The following is a 19,624-nucleotide window of genomic DNA, read 5'->3' as shown; positions in this document are numbered from 1 at the left end:
TGAAATAAATACAATTTAGAAAATGATTGAAAATATAAAAACATGAAAAATAAATGTAAAGATTAAAAGAATAATAATTCTAATTTGTAATCAGTTCAAGCTAAACAGAACAAACACCTAATAATACTGAATTATGAATTAATATTAGTTACATAAATACTTCTATGGCTCAATAAGCCTCTCTGTGTTACTTTAGTTTGGACATTTAAATTAAATATGCTTAATTATTTTAAAAAATAAGACTTAATTTACAGGAAGTTATTTAATTTAAGCATAATAGTAGATATAAGTTTAAAAGTAGAATAACAAACAGAACTAGCAGCAGTAAATAATAAAACTACAAATGTCAGACAAAAAAAAATAGAAAAAGATGTTAAATATTTGTTTACGTATGCAGCTAGCTTTATTTTGAAAAGCCCCAACAGGAAGTGGCCTTAGGTGTGAGTGCTGGCTTGACTTTCACTCGCTTGTTGAGAGTTCAGTGTTTTTGGGGCAAACAGACGGTCAGAGCTGCTGCAGGTAAGACTCACCTTTACACTCTGTTTACCTTCTCATCGACCAAACACTCACTGATCGATCACTGATCGATTACACGAGCAGCGGCAGACGCAGACCTGAATGTTCTCATAACGTCAAACGGAAATAAGGCATCGGATCATTCTATGTATATGTATATATCTATATACAGTATATATCTATATACAGTATATATAGAGAGTAAAAACGACCACAAACCGAAGATTAAAAGTATATTTGACTGTAATCTCGATGTTAAAATGTTGATTTAAAGTTTATTTAACTTGTTTGTTACATTAAAGTTATTTCTGTTTATTCTGATTATAAACAGCTGCATTAATAATTAAAAATGTGCTGCAGAAGATCAAACAGACTTTATTCGTTAAAGTTATTTGTTTATTGTGTTAATTATTTATTAGACAATAAAGAGTCAAAACGGCTCTAGTTTGGTCAGATTGTGTAACAGAGGAAAAGTACTGTGTGTAAGATCTCAGGTTCATTTATTTACTTACTGTATTTAACTGAACTTGAGTTATTTATGATGTGTATAATGTTTGTCTTCATTAGATTCTCACTCTTCATCACTTTCTACTCAAATGTGAAGAAGAGTCCAACATGTTTCTTTTTTAGTTTAATTTTAGTTTGATTTCTTATTTCCAGGTTTAAGTTCTGTTATCGGTCTAACTTTAGTTTAGGTTACACATAAAGTTTACTTCATCTCAACCTAAGAAAACAACTTCAGACAACGTAGACATTAGAGTCATCGGTAAACGACCGAGGCCGGACTCGAACTCGCCCTGTCAGTTTAAACTAAAAGTCCAGATGAAATGAAAATGTCCTTTTAGATCAAACTGTGCTCACATTTAACAATATATAACATATAAATAATAATACATCTTTGTTTATTTATATCAAAACAAATCTTTATTTCCTGTGAAGTGTGCTTATACGTCAGCAACAGATGAATTTCAACCAATAATATCATGGTATCCACATCGGGCTACATTCTGAGCCCGCCCACTTTCTAGCGGTCCAATCGAATGTGAGGGATTAGGTTTAAGTCCCTCTTGTAACTGTTTGTCACAGTACAGAAGATAAAGACTTTAACGCACATTAAACACTCAAAAACAAGATATTAAAGTAGCAATACAACAGTTTTTTTCCCGCTGGTGTTAAGGTAGCTGTCGTTAGCGGTTGGTAGCCATCGGTGGCCGTCGGTAGCCGCCGATAGCTGTCTGTAGCTGTCTGTAGCTGTTGTTAGACGCCGGTAGCTGCTGGTAGCTGTCGGTAGCTGTCAGTAGCCGCCGTTAGCTGCCGGTAGCTGTCGTTAGCTGTCAGTAGCTGTTGTTAGCTGTCAGTAGCTGTCAGTGGCTATGCTGTCGGCTGCTGCCGGTGGCTATCTGTAGCTGTCTGTAGCCGTCGGTAGCTGTCAGTAGCTGTTGTTAGCTGTCAGTAGCTATTGTTAGCTGTCAGTAGCTGTCGTTAGCTGTCAGTAGCTGTCGTTAGCTGTCAGTAGCTATAGTTAGCTGTCAGTAGCTGTTGTTAGCTGTCAGTAGCTGTTGTTAGCTGTCAGTAGCTATTGTTAGCTGTCAGTAGCTGTTAGCTGTCAGTAGCTGTCGTTAGCTGTCAGTAGCTATTGTTAGCTGTCAGTAGCTGTTGTTAGCTGTCAGTAGCTATCGTTAGCTATGGGGTTAGTTATTTGTTTCCCCCTTTTTCAAGTCTTTGTGCCAAGGAAGGCACACAGTTCCCCCTTGCTTCTAGTCTTTGTGCTAAGCTAGGCTAACACCCCCCTGCTTCCAGTCTTTGTGCTAAGCTAGGCTAATATCGGACTGCTCCTTTAACAGAAGCAGCTGTTTTGTTGTTTGTTCAGTCTGGAAATCGAGGATTGTCCCCAAATAATCACAAAGGAGGAAGAGTGGAAATTCCCACTGATGTGTTTAGATATGACTTCATCACACACACACACACACACACACACACACACACACACACGTGGCGATTAACTCCTGATTTCGCGTCTGCAGGAAAAAAAAACAGATCGTCGTTCTCCTCCTGCAAGGAGCTGAGCCTTCATCATCACCTTCATCATCACCTTAATCAGTGTTAGTCATGGCGGGAGCTCTCAGGTACATAATTACATAAATATTTATCATTTAAATCATTCTTTGTTTTCTTTCTTTCCCCCTTTTTTCCTCCATTTTCTTTTTTACATACTGTACCTATTAATCTATTATTATTATTCAGAGGGTTAGATACAAAAGATAAATATAGTAAATGAATAATACATTAAAAAAAAAATAACAAATGAAAATATAAATACACGAATAATAAAATAGACATTTAGGGGAAAAATACAGCAGATTATTTTATTTAATTTATCTGATAAAAGCACAATAAAAGACAGAAAGAGCTAAACTAATAAATTACGAGCTTTAATAAATATTTGCAGATCTGGATCTGGATCCGGATCTGGATCGGTTTAACCTGGTTTTAACATCTAAAGTTACTAAACTGTCAGATGAATGTAAATACTGTAAAGAAGAAGTACCTCATACCTGTACTTGTACATACAGAACTTAAGTACTTAGTCATGTGACTGTTAATCCACATGAAACACATGAAGTAGTTCAGATAAGCCTCATTGTGACCAACTACAGCTGCATAATAATAGATGTTTTATTAATTAAATGATTTCATTTTTGTTTTTATACGCTTGCACACACAAGACTTCATAAAATCCAGATAATGAATAAAAACAGAAAGAAAGAAAAACTAACAACAAAAACTAATATGTTTTATAAAGTACATTTTCCTAATACAACGTAGATACTTTTACTAAAGTACATGAAGTGAATACTTCCTGAAAATAATGATGAAATAAAACATGTGGTGACTCATCGACAAAAACCAGTTGAGAACCAGTTGGTTGAAGAGGTCTCTCCCTGTTCGCTGGTCTCTCTGATGGATCTGGTTCTTTCAGGTCTTTGAGGGACTTTGAGGACCCGTTTGAGTCGAAGACCATATTTAGTATGATGAGTAAAACATTTGTTCTGATTGGTCTGAAGTCTCTGGACCAGTATCTACCAGAACAACAGTCACATTGTGTTGGTTTGTACTCTGTAAATGTTGATAGATTCAAAGAACACTTGGTTGTGTTCCAGAGTTACAGACGTTGGTCATGTTTTATCGTCAAATATGACGTAGTATTTATTAAATATGATGAAATAACTAGAATAAAACAGCCAGATTTTGAACATCCCCCCCCCCATTAGAAATGATTTTCTCCATGTTAATGATGAACTCTTTCCTCCGGTAGAAACTTGAAGCTGTTTCAGAGAAACAGAAAAAGTAAAATCACCTCCTGCAGAGGTCAGAGGCCACACAGAAAAACCCCGATCACAAACTTCCCCCTCCGGGTTTTCTCTCTGAATCTACCTGCCGTGGGTTTATGTTAATGAGGCCCCTCTGTGCTGAGTCCTGATTGGCCGCCGCCCCCCCAGAAGTGGGCCGTCCCTCCTGCAGAACAAGGCGGTTCAGATCTTATTAGATTCAGAGTCTCTGCAGTGAGGAAGGTTTTCCTCTGAGGCTGTAGAGCTGAGGAGAGACAGGAAGTCAGACCTGAAACCAGCAGAGAGACGAGCAGAGAGGAAGCAAGGAGAGGAAGTAAGGAGACATGAAGCGTCAGGTCTGTGTCTCTTCATCCTTTAATCTGACGTCTGGACTCGTTGTTGTGGATCGATTCGTTGGCTGTTGTTTCATCGACTTAGATTCTCTGATGATAGAAAGTAAATATGAGAGCGTATGCAGACGACACACTGATCTATTGAACCAATCACTGACTATGGTCATGCTGACGTTCCAACATCGTTCTGATTGGATCAGAGTTTAGTTTCTGTTTGACGTGAGAACGTCTTCAGTTCTGCAGGAGTTTAGACTCATTAACAAGTCAGAGGATCAATGAAGTTATTACAGTTCATCCTGAATGATGAACCACGTTTCATCACAATAAGACAGAGACAGACAGACGGACGGACGGACGGACGTTATCATCAATAGAGCCTCACCGGTAGTTTTGCTATAAATATTAAATATTTAAATATTTGTAGTTTTCTGTCTAAAAACTTGTCTTTTTTTTACACTAATAAATAAATATATAACATAAAACATGATAATCAGTTTAATGTAACTAATTATGTTTAATTAAGGATGATACTTCAGTACAACTTTGATGTACTGAAATATTTATATGTTCTACTACTTTAAACTGCATTTATCTGACAGCTTACTTACTTACTTTACTACTCATAATGTGTCACATGCCAAATGTAGGTCAGGTTACGCATTTAAATAAATCCATCTGGATCCAATGTGCAGAACTAAATGTTACTACAAACACTTCTTCTGTTTCCTGCTTCTTCTTCTTCTTCTTCTTCTTCTGAGTGTACTATCAACAGCAGCACAGTGACGTCATCAACAGAAGCCCCGCCCCCTCAGATCTGGAATTCTGGGGGTTTTCCTCAGCTCGGCCACTTCCAGGAAGTGACTGAAAACAGGCCGAGGGGGGAGGAGGGGAGGAGGGGTGAGACGACACAGAGAGAGAAGAAGAGGGAGGGAGAGAGAGAGAGACAGAGAGAGAGAGAGAGAGAGAGAGAGAGAGAGAGAGAGAGAGAGAGAGAGAAGAAGGACGGAGGGAGAGAGAGAGAGAGAGAGAGAGAGAGAAGAAGGAGCGAGGGAGAGAGAGAGAGAGAGAGAGAGAGACACACAGAGAGAGAAGAAGAAGAGGGAGGGAGAGAGAGAGAGAGAGACAGAGAGACACACAGTCAGTCTCCGTCATGTGAAAGTGAAACAGATTTATTTCTTCCCTCGTTCACGTCATTTGTTTGTATCATTGTGACTTTTACTCTTCAGACGAGGTGATCTGAACTGTTTCCTGTTTCAACCCTTTCACATTAAGACTGTTTGTTTGTGCTGCAGGATGACTGAAGCTCAGTTCATCAGCGTCTACGACAACGACGTGAGTCTTTTCTCTCCTCAAACATTCTTACTGGTGGATGATAAGATATAAGATATGTTATTGAACTCATCCGATAAGTTGTTGATCTGAAGGACTGATGTCAACACTTTGTAATTAAGAGGAACAAAATGAACTGTATTACAGGATTTTATGATTCTGCGGTTTTAATGACTCAAAGTAAAACTGGCACATTGAAGTTACTTCAATGTCAAACACAGTGTGGGAACATTAAGTTTCTTCCTTCTTTGAATCTCAAAAGTTCACATCCATGAACTTGAACCGAGTCTTTGCACAGTCTTTACAACAAAAGGCTCTGAAATGTTTGTTTCTGTTTCATTTATTCAGGTCAGCCATTTGAAACTTTTTAAAATTGAGACGAAATCAGACAAACAATAAGACAGAAAACATAACAATACTCCACGTGTTGTTGTTGAGTTCATACAGATGAGTGTGGTCATGTGGAAAGATGTAAAGATTGAATGCTAATTAAAGAACAAAGACAATCTGTAGCTAACATTGTAAAAAAATATTATTTTCATGTTTTAATTCCAGTTTGATCAATAACTTCTGTGTTCTCAAAGTTTAGTCTTCAGGTTGTTGATTCAGGTCATTGAACGTTACATCAGATTTATTAATTATTGATTTGTTCTTTGATCGTCCGTTCGGTGCGTTTATAAATGTTCATTTACAGTTTTTAGATGTTGAAAAAATCTTTTTCTTCTTCAGCTGCAGATGAATTTGATGCAGTACGACTACATTCCTCCAGTGGACATAAAGACTGAGCCTTATATACCTGAGACAGGTACGCACAAAAATACACTCATGTTCTCATTTACTGCCTCAAATACATGAGACTCAGCTCTCAAACATAATTATATTTAAATCAGACGAACTCTGTTGATTCTGATTGTTAAATTGAACAATACTTGATGTGGTATTTGTTTTATTTGACAACATTTCCAATGTTTAAGTATGTAAAGCTCCCCATAAAGTAGAGAGTTAACGCTGAAGTTTATCGTGTTTTCTGAATAATACTCAGTACCAGTACTCGTGATCCAGCCAGTACTTGTACCTGGAAAGAACACAGATGAAGTAAAAGTACTTTTTTTTTTTTCAAGAACCCCGTTAGTACGTGGAGCCTAAAATGGCATTTAGGTTTACGTAGAACCTGAGCTTAGACCTCTCAAAACCTCCTGCTAGAACACTTGGAACCTAGACATCGTTTTTATTTTCAAGAACCTCTTAGTATTTGCAAGTTTCTTAGAATGTCTTGCTGTACTTTGGAGAACCTCTTGTTTACACCTGAAACACGAGTTCAGCTTTTTGAGAACCCTGTTTCAGAAGTTACAGAAACATTGAACACAGACGAGCACTCACCAGGGGAACTGTTCTCAGAAGGATCGTTGGTGTAAACTTTGAAGAACCTTGTTTGTACTGCTGCCCCTTCTTAGTCCATAAATCCACTAAATAATAGGTTTGATCGTAGTCGACTAACATTTGAGTTTTCAGAACCTTGTGTGAGCAGCTGATAAATGTCTAGAACGTTCCGTCAGTATGTGGAACCTAAATGTTTTTGTTTTTGTGTCAACTAGTGCTGAGCTATTTCAGAACCTCCTAGACCCTTAGACCTACAATGTGTAGAGTCTTCAAGTACCTATAAACCTCTTTTTACTTCTTCTAAAAGAGGTTCTCGCTATCTAGAACCTCTTTAAGACTTCTCAGAGTCTTTGTCCAGCCCTCAGGTCTTTGTAGAACCTCATCTTGGGGTCGTGTTTGAATCTTAATTACAGAGAGACAATGGAAACATTACAGATCTAACAATGACATGAACCAGGGATGGTTCTTGGTCGGCATCTTAACCGCCAACGCCACGGGGATCCCCCGACACCTGGAACCTTTTTGAAGTTATGTCTCATTCATACCTGGAGAAAGGGGACATTTCAAGAAACAGAGAACTTGTTTATCCACAAACTGTAAACTAGACTTTCTAGAACGAACTATTTGGGAAAACACCCTCATCTACCTTTTGACTTTGAAGTCCTGTAGCTGGTGAAGTTCAGAACCATCAGTCATTAACTAAACTTTTATTTTGTGTTCCAGCTCATGGTCCTTACATTCAAATCATCGAGGAGCCCAAACAGGTGAGATCAATATTTTACTTCCTGTCTGTGTCTTTAGTAATTACAGTAAAACTTACAACTTCACATTTAGTGAGTTGTTGGCATTTAGTTTCTAGTTTCTACACTAAGTTTGTGGACCAGCTGCACTGAAATAAACAAATATAAAGCAAGTAAAATTCAGGTTAAAGGTTTGGACATAAAAAATAGAAACCTTTCTGGACTTTGGATCAGTTTCTTTCATAAAGGTGTCCCACAGGGATCAACATTAGGCCCCCTGCTATATATAATAATTATTCTACAACTGAGCACTGCCATGTCATCTTTTACGCTGATGATACCATCTTTTATTCCACTACTGTAAACCGTCTCCACGTTACAGTCTGAGGACCATCAGGCCTCATTTATGGATTGAAATGTGTTTATAACTCTTAAAAGACACAATGTCTGCATTTCATAAAGGAAAAGATGAAACTTTATTGATAACTGAGGGGAAATTTAGATAAAGATAAAGAGCTCTGTGAATTAAATAAAATATATATACAATATTGAAATAACAAAACCATAGAGTATTTAAATGAACAGTTCAAATATTAATATTTAAATATCAACCATACAGTATATTTTATATAAGTATATAGGTATGACTAATGAGCACAATATACATAGAAATATAGAGCCAGTTTATTTAATCTACGCACATTACACGTGCAAATACAACACAATAAAGTATATTTAATAAATTATAAAGCCCTTAGTTCTACAATATAAAAAGCACAATAACAACAATGTGTAGCTATACAGTATTATTATCCAGAGATATAAGTAGTATAATGCAATGTAAATAAATCAATAAATACTGGTCTGCAGGACTCAGTGTTGGTTCCCCTGTCCACTGTTGGTCCACGTGTTACTGTAACAGTCACTTCCTTTAATCCAGGGTTTTCCCAACACTCATAAAGCATCATGGGACTCAGTAGATGAGCACAAACACGCTGCAGGAAGTCAGGGAATTTCTGCAGCTGAAAGTCATGTGACTTTGGGGACGCTGAGTCCGTATGCAAATCAGTTCTGCTGTGAAGTCAAAAGAAGAACCAGGTTTATGCAATCAGTGGATGTACAAATACAATGACTCAACGTCAATATTTGAGACGTATAACGGACTTTTGCTTTCGACCAAATGTTCCCTCCTAATAATAATATGTCTTGACGAATGTCTTGACGAAAGTCAAGACATTTATTATTATTATTATTATTATTGTTATTATGGTTATTATTCATATTTAGTATATTGTCAATGGCTTTTGGTTTTTAATATTTTACTACTTTCTTTTAATTTTATAAACTGATCTTACAAGCTGTATTCTCTCTGTTATTTAATTTTGTGCACATATTATGATATCGTCTAGTGACTTTGAACATTTCTTGTTTTGTTGCTTTTGTTCTTGTTATTTACTCGCTGTTGTTGTGCCGTTCACTTTAACTTCTACGATACTTTGGTCAAACTTTGTTCTTAAACAAGGAATATAAATATAAATTTGACTTGTAATGAAATTGATAAAATATGAAGAGAGAAATCAGGTATGACTATAATCAGAAATAACATCAGCCAATGTTCTGCTTTAAGCAACTCAATAAGTGTCAACCATGTAAAACACTCTGCAAACAAAGTTTACTAAATGTTTAACATGGTTGAACATTTCAAATTTAATTTAAAAATAATAGAATAATGTGAAAAGTTGAATCAAGTTCCCAATGCAACATACAGTAAAAATGAATAAAAATGATACTACTACTACTTATAATAATGAATTAGTTTAGAAACTCTGGAAAGAAGTATAGCATTATTTGGGATGAGAGCAACAGTGGAAAGACATTTAAAGAAATCGTTATTTATGATGGATCCAAAATTTAAGAAATGTTCTTTGCCTCGAAAGAAACTTACAGTATTTTCAAAATAAAAGTCAAGGCTGAGCTACAAAGTAGGAGACAGTTATCAACTCAAAGTAAAACTGTGTTTGTTCCCAGAGGGGCTTTCGTTTCCGTTATGAGTGTGAGGGTCCGTCCCACGGGGGGCTCCCAGGGGCCTCCAGCGAGAAGAACCGGAGGACATACCCAACCGTGAAGGTGGGAACCAGTCAACAGCTACACTGATATCTGTACCTGATATCTGTTTATACATTATACATTAAGAAGTAAAACACATCTCATAGTTTAACATTACAAAGTAAAACACATCTCATAGTTTAACATTACAAAGTAAAACATATCTCATAGTTTAAAATGATAAATTAAAACATCTCACAGTTTAACATTATAAAGTAAAACATATCTCATAGTTTAACATTACAAAGTAAAACATATCTCATAGTTTAAAATGATAAATTAAAATATATCTCATAGTTTAAAATTATAAATTAAAACATATCTCATAGTTTCATACTTGAAACTTCAGAATAAGTAGAGTTTGTGAGTGAATTTTACGAGGGGTATTTTTAACCTGTTTAAAACTACGTTTATCTGACAGCTTTGGTTACTTTATGAATTCATAGTTTTACAAAATATCAAGAGTTTCTGAAATCTGATGTTTCACTGAAGGGACATGACATTTTCAATGTAGGGATTCTGTTGTATTTACTGGTATTATTTATTGTACTGTAACAGCGTATTTTTACAGCTTGTTTGAGTACTTTTACTGTAACAGATTATTTTTACTGTCTGGTATTAGTACATTTACAGAAACATAGTATTATTATCGTGCGGTACTAGTACTTTTACAATAACATAGTGTCTTTATAATGTGGTAATAGTACTTTTAAAGTAACATAGTATTTTAACAGCGTGTATTAGTACTTCCGCTGCAGCACAGTAATGTTTGGTGTCTCTGTCTCAGATCAATAACTACGTGGGACACGCCCGGGTGGAGGTCCAGCTGGTGTCCCACACGGATCCTCCTCGTGTTCACGCTCACAGTCTGGTGGGGCGTCACTGCACCGAGAACGGAACCTGCACGCTTGACATCGGGCCGAACGACCTCACCGCCTCGTCAGTATCCAATCACGTCTCTGCATTTTTACCAACACTTAGACTTCATCACAACATAACAAAGAATATGTTACTTTACAATATGTTATATTGTGACAAACTATACTAAAACATTTTACGACATACTCTACTGTGACTTTTTTTTACGACATACTATACTATGACTTTTTTATTTTTACGGCATACTATACTATGACTTTTTTATTTTTACGGCATACTATACTATGACTTTTTTATTTTTACGACATACTATACTATGACTTTTTTATTTTTACGACATACTATACTATGACTTTTTTATTTTTACGACATACTATACTGTGACTTTTTTACGACATACTATACTATGACTTTTTTATTTTTACGACATACTATACTGTGACTTTTTTATTTTTACGACATACTATACTATAACTTTTTACGACATACTATACTATGAATTTAAAAAAATGTTTACGACATACTATACTATGACTTTTATTTTACGACATACTATACTATGACTTTTTTTTACGACATACTATACTGTGACTTTTTTATTTTTACGACATACTATACTATAACTTTTTACGACATACTATACTATGAATTAAAAAAAATGTTTACGACATACTATACTATGACTTTTTATTTTTACGACATACTATACTGTGACTTTTTTTTACGACATACTCTACTATGACTTTTTTGTGACTTTTTATGACATACTATTCTATGATTATTTATTTTTACGACATACTATACTGTGACTTTTTTGTGACTTTTTATGACATAGTATACTGCGATTTTTTATTTTTCGACATACTATACTATGACTTTTTTTTTTTTACGACATACTATACTGTGACTTTTTTTTACGACATACTATACTGTGACTTTTTTTTACGACATACTCTACTATGACTTTTTTATGACTTCATAACATTATACTACAACTTTTTTATGACTTTTTTTGACAAACTATACTATAACTTTTTACGACATACTATACTATGAGTTTTTTATTTTTACGACATACTTCTGATTTTGGTTGGTGATGTCACTTCCTGTAGATTCAGTAACCTGGGGATCCTCCATGTGACCAAGAAAGGTGTGGTGGAGGTTCTGGGCCGGAGGCTGAGGGATGAGAGGAAGAGACAGAAAGCAGCTCACTGTCACCTCACAGGTAGACTCACCTGAAACAATACACTGTCACCTCACAGGTAGACTCACCTGACACAATACACTGCCGCCTGTACAATTAATGTTTTGTCCCATATTGGTTGAACAAAGTGGATGATAACAGCTGAGAATTTCTCCAACTCATAACAACATGTCATTCAGGTTTTTCTGTTTTGAAGACATGAATGGTTTTAGTTTTACCTTTTTACTCATTGTGTAATTTTATGGTACATATTTGATGTTTTGTTCTTGGAATCTTTGCTCCAACAATTAATCAAAAACACAAAAAAGACCATTTCAACAGCCTCGACTTTCTTTATAAAATCACAATAAAGACCAGAAAAGCTACAATTTCATCAAGATGTAGAAGCGAAAAATAAAACAACGAAACATGAAACTAAACCTCCCGGACTGTCTGAGATATCCACGGAGGGTTTCTGATGCTCTGCTGTCGGTGTTTCTTCAGATTCAGAAGAAAACGGCATCCTGAAGGAGGCCAAGGAGCTGGGGAAGTCGATGGACCTGAACATCGTCAGGTTAAAGTTCACCGCCTACCTCCAGGACAGCAACGGAGGGTTCACCAGAGGGCTGAAACCCGTCGTCTCCAACCCCATCTACGACAGCAGTGAGTCCAAACATCACACAATCTGACTGTCCACTCAAAGAGCTGCAACCAATTAGTGCCAACGCTTAGAAACCGTCGCTTTGAGACACTTTTAGTGACAATTATTACAAATTTGAATGCAGTACTTGTACTTCTGTAAGTACTTCCGCTAAACTCTGACTACTTCACTGCTGGTAACGACCGAAAAAAAACAAAGACAATCCAAAGACACTAGTAAACAAGGGAGTCACACACTCCAACGATGAATCATGTTTTATATGCAGAGTCACCAAATGCCTCCAACCTGAAAATCTCTCGGATGGATAAGACGTGCGGTACGGTGCTCGGAGGAGACGAGATCTTCCTGCTGTGTGACAAAGTCCAGAAAGGTGAAAACATTTGATTTCAGTCCGACGTGTAAATCGGATGGATGTTGTTAAGTGGGATTTGTTTCTCTTCTGATGGAGACAATGTTTCCCTACCTTGTTAGAAAAGTTAGTACAAATGATTGCTGGACGGTGGACAGAGCTTGAGGACTTTATTATAACAGGAGTTTTCCTCTGTGCTGCACGCTACAGATGACATTGAGATCCGTTTTTACGAGGAGGATGACGAGGGAGGCTGGGAGGCGTTCGGTGACTTCTCGCCTACTGACGTTCACAAACAGGTACAGAGTTTTACTGTTTTACTGTGTGAGGTGGGATCTTCCTTTACATGTTTGGGATCTTCTAAATTAGAAGGCACTAAGCTTATCTTTTTGCAGCAGAATTAGACTTTAATCCAGGTTTCCGTGTGTTGTTTGTGTCATCAATGTTAATCTCATTCAGACAAACAAGGTGTTTATCATCTCTCTGTCTCCTCAGTACGCCATCGTGTTCAAAACGCCGCCCTATCACAGCGCAGAGATCGAGAGGCCCGTCACCGTCTTCCTGCAGCTGAAGAGGAAAAAGGCCGGCGACAGCAGTGACCCCAAACAGTTCACCTACATACCGCAGGTCCAAGGTCAGCCATAAACATCAAATGGAACAAATGCACTTCCAGTATGAGCTGTTGAGTACGAGGTGATAGGAGGATGTTTATCATTCCTCACCTACTCACTCATAGAGGAACGTTTTGGACATGTTTTCAGGGTTTCCACTTCTGCTTTTATCACCTTAAATGTCAGAACTTTCTTCTCATCACCGTCGCTCTCTTTCAGACAAAGAGGAGGTGCTGAGGAAGAAGCAGAAGCCACTGCCCCACTATGAATCCTGGCAGGGAGGAGGAAGAGGTGGAGGAGCTGGTGGATTTGGAGGAGGAGCTGGAGGAGGAGGTAGAGATTTCATTCCAAATATAAACGATTTCCTCTGAAAAAACAATCATCTTCAAATTAGGGAGTTATACGTACTATACGTTTGGGATCTTCCTTTAGATGTTGGGATCTTCCTTTAGATGTTTGGGATCTTCCTTTAGATGTTTGGAATCAAGCTTTAGCTGTTTAGCAGCTAACCATAACATTCTTATACCTGGCAAATTGGAAGTTCACTGTGGACTTTGTTTCCCTTCTGCAGGATTCCAGTTCAACCAGCAGATGAATGGAGGAGGAGGAGGAGGAGGACGTTTCTTCACTGAAGGCTTCACAGGCTTCGGTGGAGGGGGAGGGGCTCAGATGTCAGGCTCCAACCCTCAGACAGGGGTTCCCCAGCAACAGACAGACGGACAGACGGTAGGACAGACTGGCTCGCCAGTACAACAGCAGCTGTTTCAGCTCGGTAAGCTACAAAGTCCTGCTCCGATTCTTTGCAGACGATGTGACGCTGCTTGTGTAAAAGGTCAAATTAATATTTAATCTTCTGCTTTGTGTTTCTAGCCGCCGCCCTCCACAGCAGAGCCTCTCAGAGCGCCAGACAGACGGCTGCTGCCCTGCTGCAGTACTGCAGCACCGGGGACGCTCGGGTCCTTCTGGCAATCCAGAGACACCTCTGTGGCGTCCAGGATGGCAACGGAGACACGTGAGATTTTTACTTAATTTTTTTAAACTTTTATTTTTCTACAGACCGATCTAACATCAAAAAGACAAACATGTTTAAATTGACTGTTAGTGTTGCAAGTTTTTATCTTATTTTCAAGATTTGCTCAAGGTTTGATGTTCTGATTTTTGTTCTCCCACAGTCCTTTGCACCTGGCCATCATCCACCAGCAGACAGGTGTGATCCAGCAACTGATTCACACTCTGCTCAGCAGCCAGCAGCAAAATATCCTCAACACATCCAACCACCTCCGACAGGTTAGCGTTATCAATGCTAACCACAAAGCACTCGACCTTAACTAGCCATGATAACTCATCTCAGTAAAGCTAACCACATCCGACAGACAACTGACAATGAACTTAACTTTGACAGGTAGATAATTCAACATCATAATCTACCACATTCACTGCAACTAATTCACCATAATACAGCTAACTACCTTCAACACAGCTTATTACATCAGAAATGTAGTCTCTGACTATGTCTAACAGCAGTAGCTAACTCCCTGCTAACTCCTTGCTAACAAACTCATATGATTAACCACAACAGGTGTCTAACTTTTTCCATCTAACCAAAGTTAACCACCTCCAACAGGTAGCTAACACATTTGAGTACAGCTAAGCTAACCACCTCATAAGGGAGCTTACCTCTTCAACACAACTAGCTACCTCAAGCAGGTAGTTAGCTCCTTGCTAACAACTTCTAACAGGTAGTTAGCTCTAAGGTTACTCGACACAGGCATCTACTGTAAATCCCGGCGACCTCAGTCCCAGGTAACTAGTAAAAACCATCCATCTCACCTGCCCACTATCTCCTTCACCTGCAGACTCCTCTCCACCTGGCGGTGATCACCCGGCAGGTGAAGGTGGTGGAGGTGCTGCTGAGGGCGGGGGCCGACCCCAGCCTGCTGGACAAAGACGGTCGTAGTCCCATCCACCTGTCGGCGCTGGCCGGAGACACCGCCACGCTCCGCCCCCTGCTGGCTCACCTTGGTGAACGCCACGCCCACCTGGTCAACACCCCCGACTACCACGGTGAGAGAGCGATCGCCTCAACGCTTTATAACAATAATAACTGTGAAATATTTACCATTAACTGTATATTGACCTCTCGGATCTCTCTCGTCTCCCAGGTCTCCATCCTCTCCACCTGTCCGTGAGGAGGGACGGCGAGCGCTGCCTCCGCCTCCTGGTGGAGGGCGGAGCCAAAATCAACGCACCTGAGCAGAAGAGTGGAAACACCGCCCTCCACCTGGCCGTGAGGGAAAACCTGTTCAAGGTGGCCTGCACTCTCATCACAGAGGTACGACACACACACACACACACACACACACACACACATTGACACACCTGTACACCTGCTCCTCAGTGACATCACAGTGGTACTCACTCTGTTCGTCTGCAGTTGAAGGCGGACGTTAACGCGAGCACGTTTGGGGGAAACACACCTCTCCACCTGGCTGCCAGTCTGGGCTCACCGACTCTCTGCTCGATGCTCGTGGCTGCAGGTGAGAGGAAATAAAAACATCTGTTCAGTCTTCATCACTTCTTCATCACCTCTCCTCAATTCATCATTCTTCAGCAAAGCAAACGATAAATGACACAAAACTTAAAAAGCTTCCACACAGCTGTAGAGGAAGTACACACATTTTACGTTTCACGTTTTACTTCAGTAAAAGTACTAATACCACACACTAAAAATACCTGTTTAAAGTTAAAGTACTGATACCATACAGTAAAAATACCCTGCCACAGTAAAAGCACTCACATCGCACTAAGTTGATGTTAAAATACTATATAAAAGTACTAATACCACGCAGTAAGAATACTCTGTTACAGTAAAATGTTCCTTCAGTAAACGTATGTCAGTACAATCAGTCAAATGTAGTAAAAGTATTCAAACTGTGACTGTTGTACTATCTTACATTCTTACTAATACATTGACATTATTAACGTTAATATTAATATTATTATAAACATCTGTAGAAGAAGAACAAAGACAGAAACATACTTCCTGTTTCTTCAGGCGCTGATAAAAACGTGGAGAACGACGAGCCGCTCTTCTTCAGCTCTTCTTCAGATGAAGAACAGGACGAAGACGAACCAATCAGAGAGCAGGAGGCCTGCTCTCAACCAATCAACCCCCGCAAGAGACCGGCAGGAGGACACACCCCTCTGGACCTGGCCAAGTGCCAAAAGGTAGTTATCCTTTCAAATCAAAAGCACAGGACACGTTAACACTGTGGAATAAATCCAGAGACAAAGATGATACTCACCTCCTCATCTCCTCTCGTCTCCTCCCCTCCTCACCTCACCTCTCCTTTCCTCATCTCCTCTCGCCTCCTTTTCCCATCTCGTCTCTTCCCCTCCCATCCTTTCTTTGTCCTATCTTGTCTCGTGTCCTCCCCTCACCTCTTCAACTTGTCTCCTCGTTTCCTTGTCTGCTCACCTCCCCTCCTTTCCTTGTCCCAACTTGTCTCCTCTCCTCTCTTTGTCTCCTTCCCTCCCTTCCCCTCCTTTCCTGGTCTCGTCTCCTCCCCTCACCTTGTCTTTTCCCCTCATCTCCTCCCCTCATCTCCTCCCCTGGTCTCCTCTCCTGGTCTCCTCTCCTCTCCTCAGGTGAGGAACCTGTTGAACTGTGGACAGAGTCAGTCGAGTGTTCACAGCAGTAAGAAGATGAAGACGAGCAGCAGTGAAGGTTTGTTATTTACTTTAAACTTAAACTAAAAACTAAACTTCTGAAATAAAGACATTGACAATGCGACGACCTGTCGGTGTTCCAGAGGTTGAACCGTCGGGGATGGACGAGGACACGCTGTCCCGGCTGGTGGAGCTGCTGAGTGTCGGAGACGTCCCGTGGAGGAAACTAGCAGAGAAGCTGGGGATGATGACGCTGACTCACCTTTACCTGGACAGTCCCACGCCCTGTCACCAGCTGCTGCAGCACTACCAGGTAACATGCCTCACCTGTCTCACCTGTCTCTGGTGTCTCACCTGTGTCTGATGTCTCACCTGTGTCTGATGTCGCACCTGTCTCTGATGTCTTATCTGTCTCTGGTGTCTCACCTGTCTCTGGTGTCTCACCCGTGTCTGATGTCTCGCCTGTCTCACCTGTCTCTGGTGTCTCACCTGTCTCACCTGTCTCTGGTGTCTCACCTGTGTCTGGTGTCTCACCTGTCTCACCTGTCTCTGGTGTCTCACCTGTGTCTGGTGTCTCACCTGTCTCACCTGTCTCTGGTGTCTCACCTGTCTCACCTGTCTCTGGTGTCTCACCTGTGTCCAGCTGGGTGGAGGTCCAGTAGAAGGTCTGGTTGAAGCTCTTCAGTCTCTCGGTCTGACAGAAGGAGTCCGACTGCTGAGAACCAGCGAGCTACGAGACGACAAACACAGCACAGGTAACGCTGCTCTCTGATTAATGGAACATAGTAATACTTCACAGATTAAACAGTATATATATATATATATATATAATATATATATATATATATATATATAATATTATATATATATATATATAATATATATTATATATATATAATATATATATATATATAATATTATATATATATATAATATATATTATATATAATATATATATATATATAATATTATATATATATATAATATAATATATATATATATAATATATATATAATATATATATATATATATATATATATATATATATATATTATATATATATTCACAGATGAAACAATATCTAATATTATATATATATTCACAGATGAAACAAAACGTTGTGATCCAAATCTGCAGCCACTTTCACCTCATTTGTTTTTTTTTATTGTCCAATCAGACGCCACAGTCGACAGCGGCTTCGGCAGCCAGCCAATAGAAGAAGAGGAGGAGCCGCCTGTGGCCAATCAGTGACGAGCTGGAAGTAAAATCCAGCAGGTCATCTCATCCTGCGGTAGACCGGGACTCTGCAAGGGGACCGGGACTGCGAGGGGACCCGGACTCTGCAGGACTGGACTCTAATTGTTGGCCCACACGGACTCAGAATCACAGAACCAGAAACATTTTACCGTTTTTACCAAAGTATTTTAAGGTAAAACATATATATTGTAAGTTCATGTTTTTAGTTGTTATGTTCCTTTTTTCTGTTATTTTTCACATTAACTTATATTTTGTTTTTCTTGTCTTCATTAAATAGTTTATTTCTGTGGTTCTGATCAGCTGTTGAACATTTGTGGGATTTCCAATTTTATGTCTGAACTGGAACGCAGCACATCTCTGTTTATGAAATACTTTCATGTGATGAAGAACAAACGTTTTAAATGTTATAAAAGACAATAAACAATCCCGGTGTCGTGTTCATATTGAGACAAATGAATGATTCAAGACGTCGAAATGAAATTAGATTTTAATTTCAACGATGTGATCCATTACAAATATAAGAGTTGATGAAAGATTATAAAAAGTTCTTTAAGACATTTTTACTAAAAAAGTCAACATAGTCTTAAGATGCGATAATAAAGCAGTGAAATCACACTTGTTAAATCGTTTTTTAGTAAAAGTATTGAGATACATTTGACTACTTTTACTACTTCCGTCTGATTTCTTTACCATAAAAATCTAAAATAAACTCGTCAAACACATTATTGGTTTAAAATGTTTTCATATAAACTTCCAGTAAAGGTACAATTATTAAAAATTGTGTTTTTGAGCAATAGTTTCAATTGATGCGGAATCAAACCTGTTCATTAAGTCTCGTTTTGAGTTCTTAAACTATCAGAATGTTTTATTGATGATTAATCGTCCTCGTTTCTCCGTTATCCTTGCTCTTTCTAGAGTAAAGTGTCAGTAGAGTCCAGTAGAGTCCAGCAGAGTCTAGGAGAGTCCAGCAGAGTCTCATAGAATCCAGCAGAGTCCAGCAGAGTCTCGTAGAGTCCAGCAGATTCCAGTAGAGTCTCGTAGAGTCCAGCAGAGTCTAGTAGAGTCCAGCAGAGTCTATTAGAGTCCAGCAGAGTCTAGTAGAGTCCAGCAGTCCAGCAGAGTAGAGTCCAGCAGAGTCTAGTAGAGTCCAGCAGTCCAGCAGAGTCTAGTAGAGTCCAGCAGAGTCCAGTAGAGTCCAGCAGAGTAGAGTCCAGCAGAGTCCAGTAGAGTCCAGCAGCGTCCAGCAGAGTAGAGTCCAGCAG

General features: G+C 39.0%; 1 protein-coding gene across 2 annotated transcripts; it reads left to right on the top strand.

Annotated features, from left to right (window-relative positions):
• The first annotated feature begins 471 nt into the window (after window positions 1-471).
• nfkb2 (nuclear factor of kappa light polypeptide gene enhancer in B-cells 2 (p49/p100)) lies at window positions 472-18,803 on the top strand. Of its 2 annotated transcripts, XM_068734467.1 has the most exons (24): window positions 472-519; window positions 2,541-2,642; window positions 5,491-5,530; window positions 6,257-6,332; window positions 7,631-7,671; window positions 9,676-9,774; window positions 10,541-10,692; window positions 11,745-11,857; window positions 12,320-12,478; window positions 12,742-12,846; window positions 13,036-13,124; window positions 13,321-13,459; window positions 13,656-13,769; window positions 14,008-14,208; window positions 14,307-14,448; window positions 14,609-14,723; window positions 15,293-15,500; window positions 15,599-15,768; window positions 15,871-15,973; window positions 16,492-16,664; window positions 17,085-17,163; window positions 17,249-17,418; window positions 17,749-17,860; window positions 18,283-18,803. In XM_068734467.1, exons 2-24 carry the CDS (start codon window positions 2,626-2,628, stop codon window positions 18,354-18,356), a joined length of 2,691 nt encoding a protein of 896 aa, XP_068590568.1. In that variant the 5' UTR covers window positions 472-519; window positions 2,541-2,625; the 3' UTR covers window positions 18,357-18,803. The 2 variants fall into 2 exon arrangements, with proteins under 2 accessions (XP_068590568.1, XP_068590569.1); XM_068734468.1 differs by lacking the exons at window positions 472-519; window positions 2,541-2,642 and adding an exon at window positions 4,073-4,201.
• The last annotated feature ends 821 nt before the right edge of the window (window positions 18,804-19,624 follow it).

Source organism: Cebidichthys violaceus, unplaced genomic scaffold, assembly GCF_023349555.1.
Source record: "Cebidichthys violaceus isolate CVI_PGR_0920_01 unplaced genomic scaffold, fCebVio1.0.p SCAF_64, whole genome shotgun sequence".
NCBI classification, from domain to species: Eukaryota; Metazoa; Chordata; class Actinopteri; order Perciformes; family Stichaeidae; genus Cebidichthys; species Cebidichthys violaceus.
The sequence above is the reverse complement of the archived record's forward strand: the minus strand, read 5'-3'. Positions and strand labels throughout refer to the sequence as shown.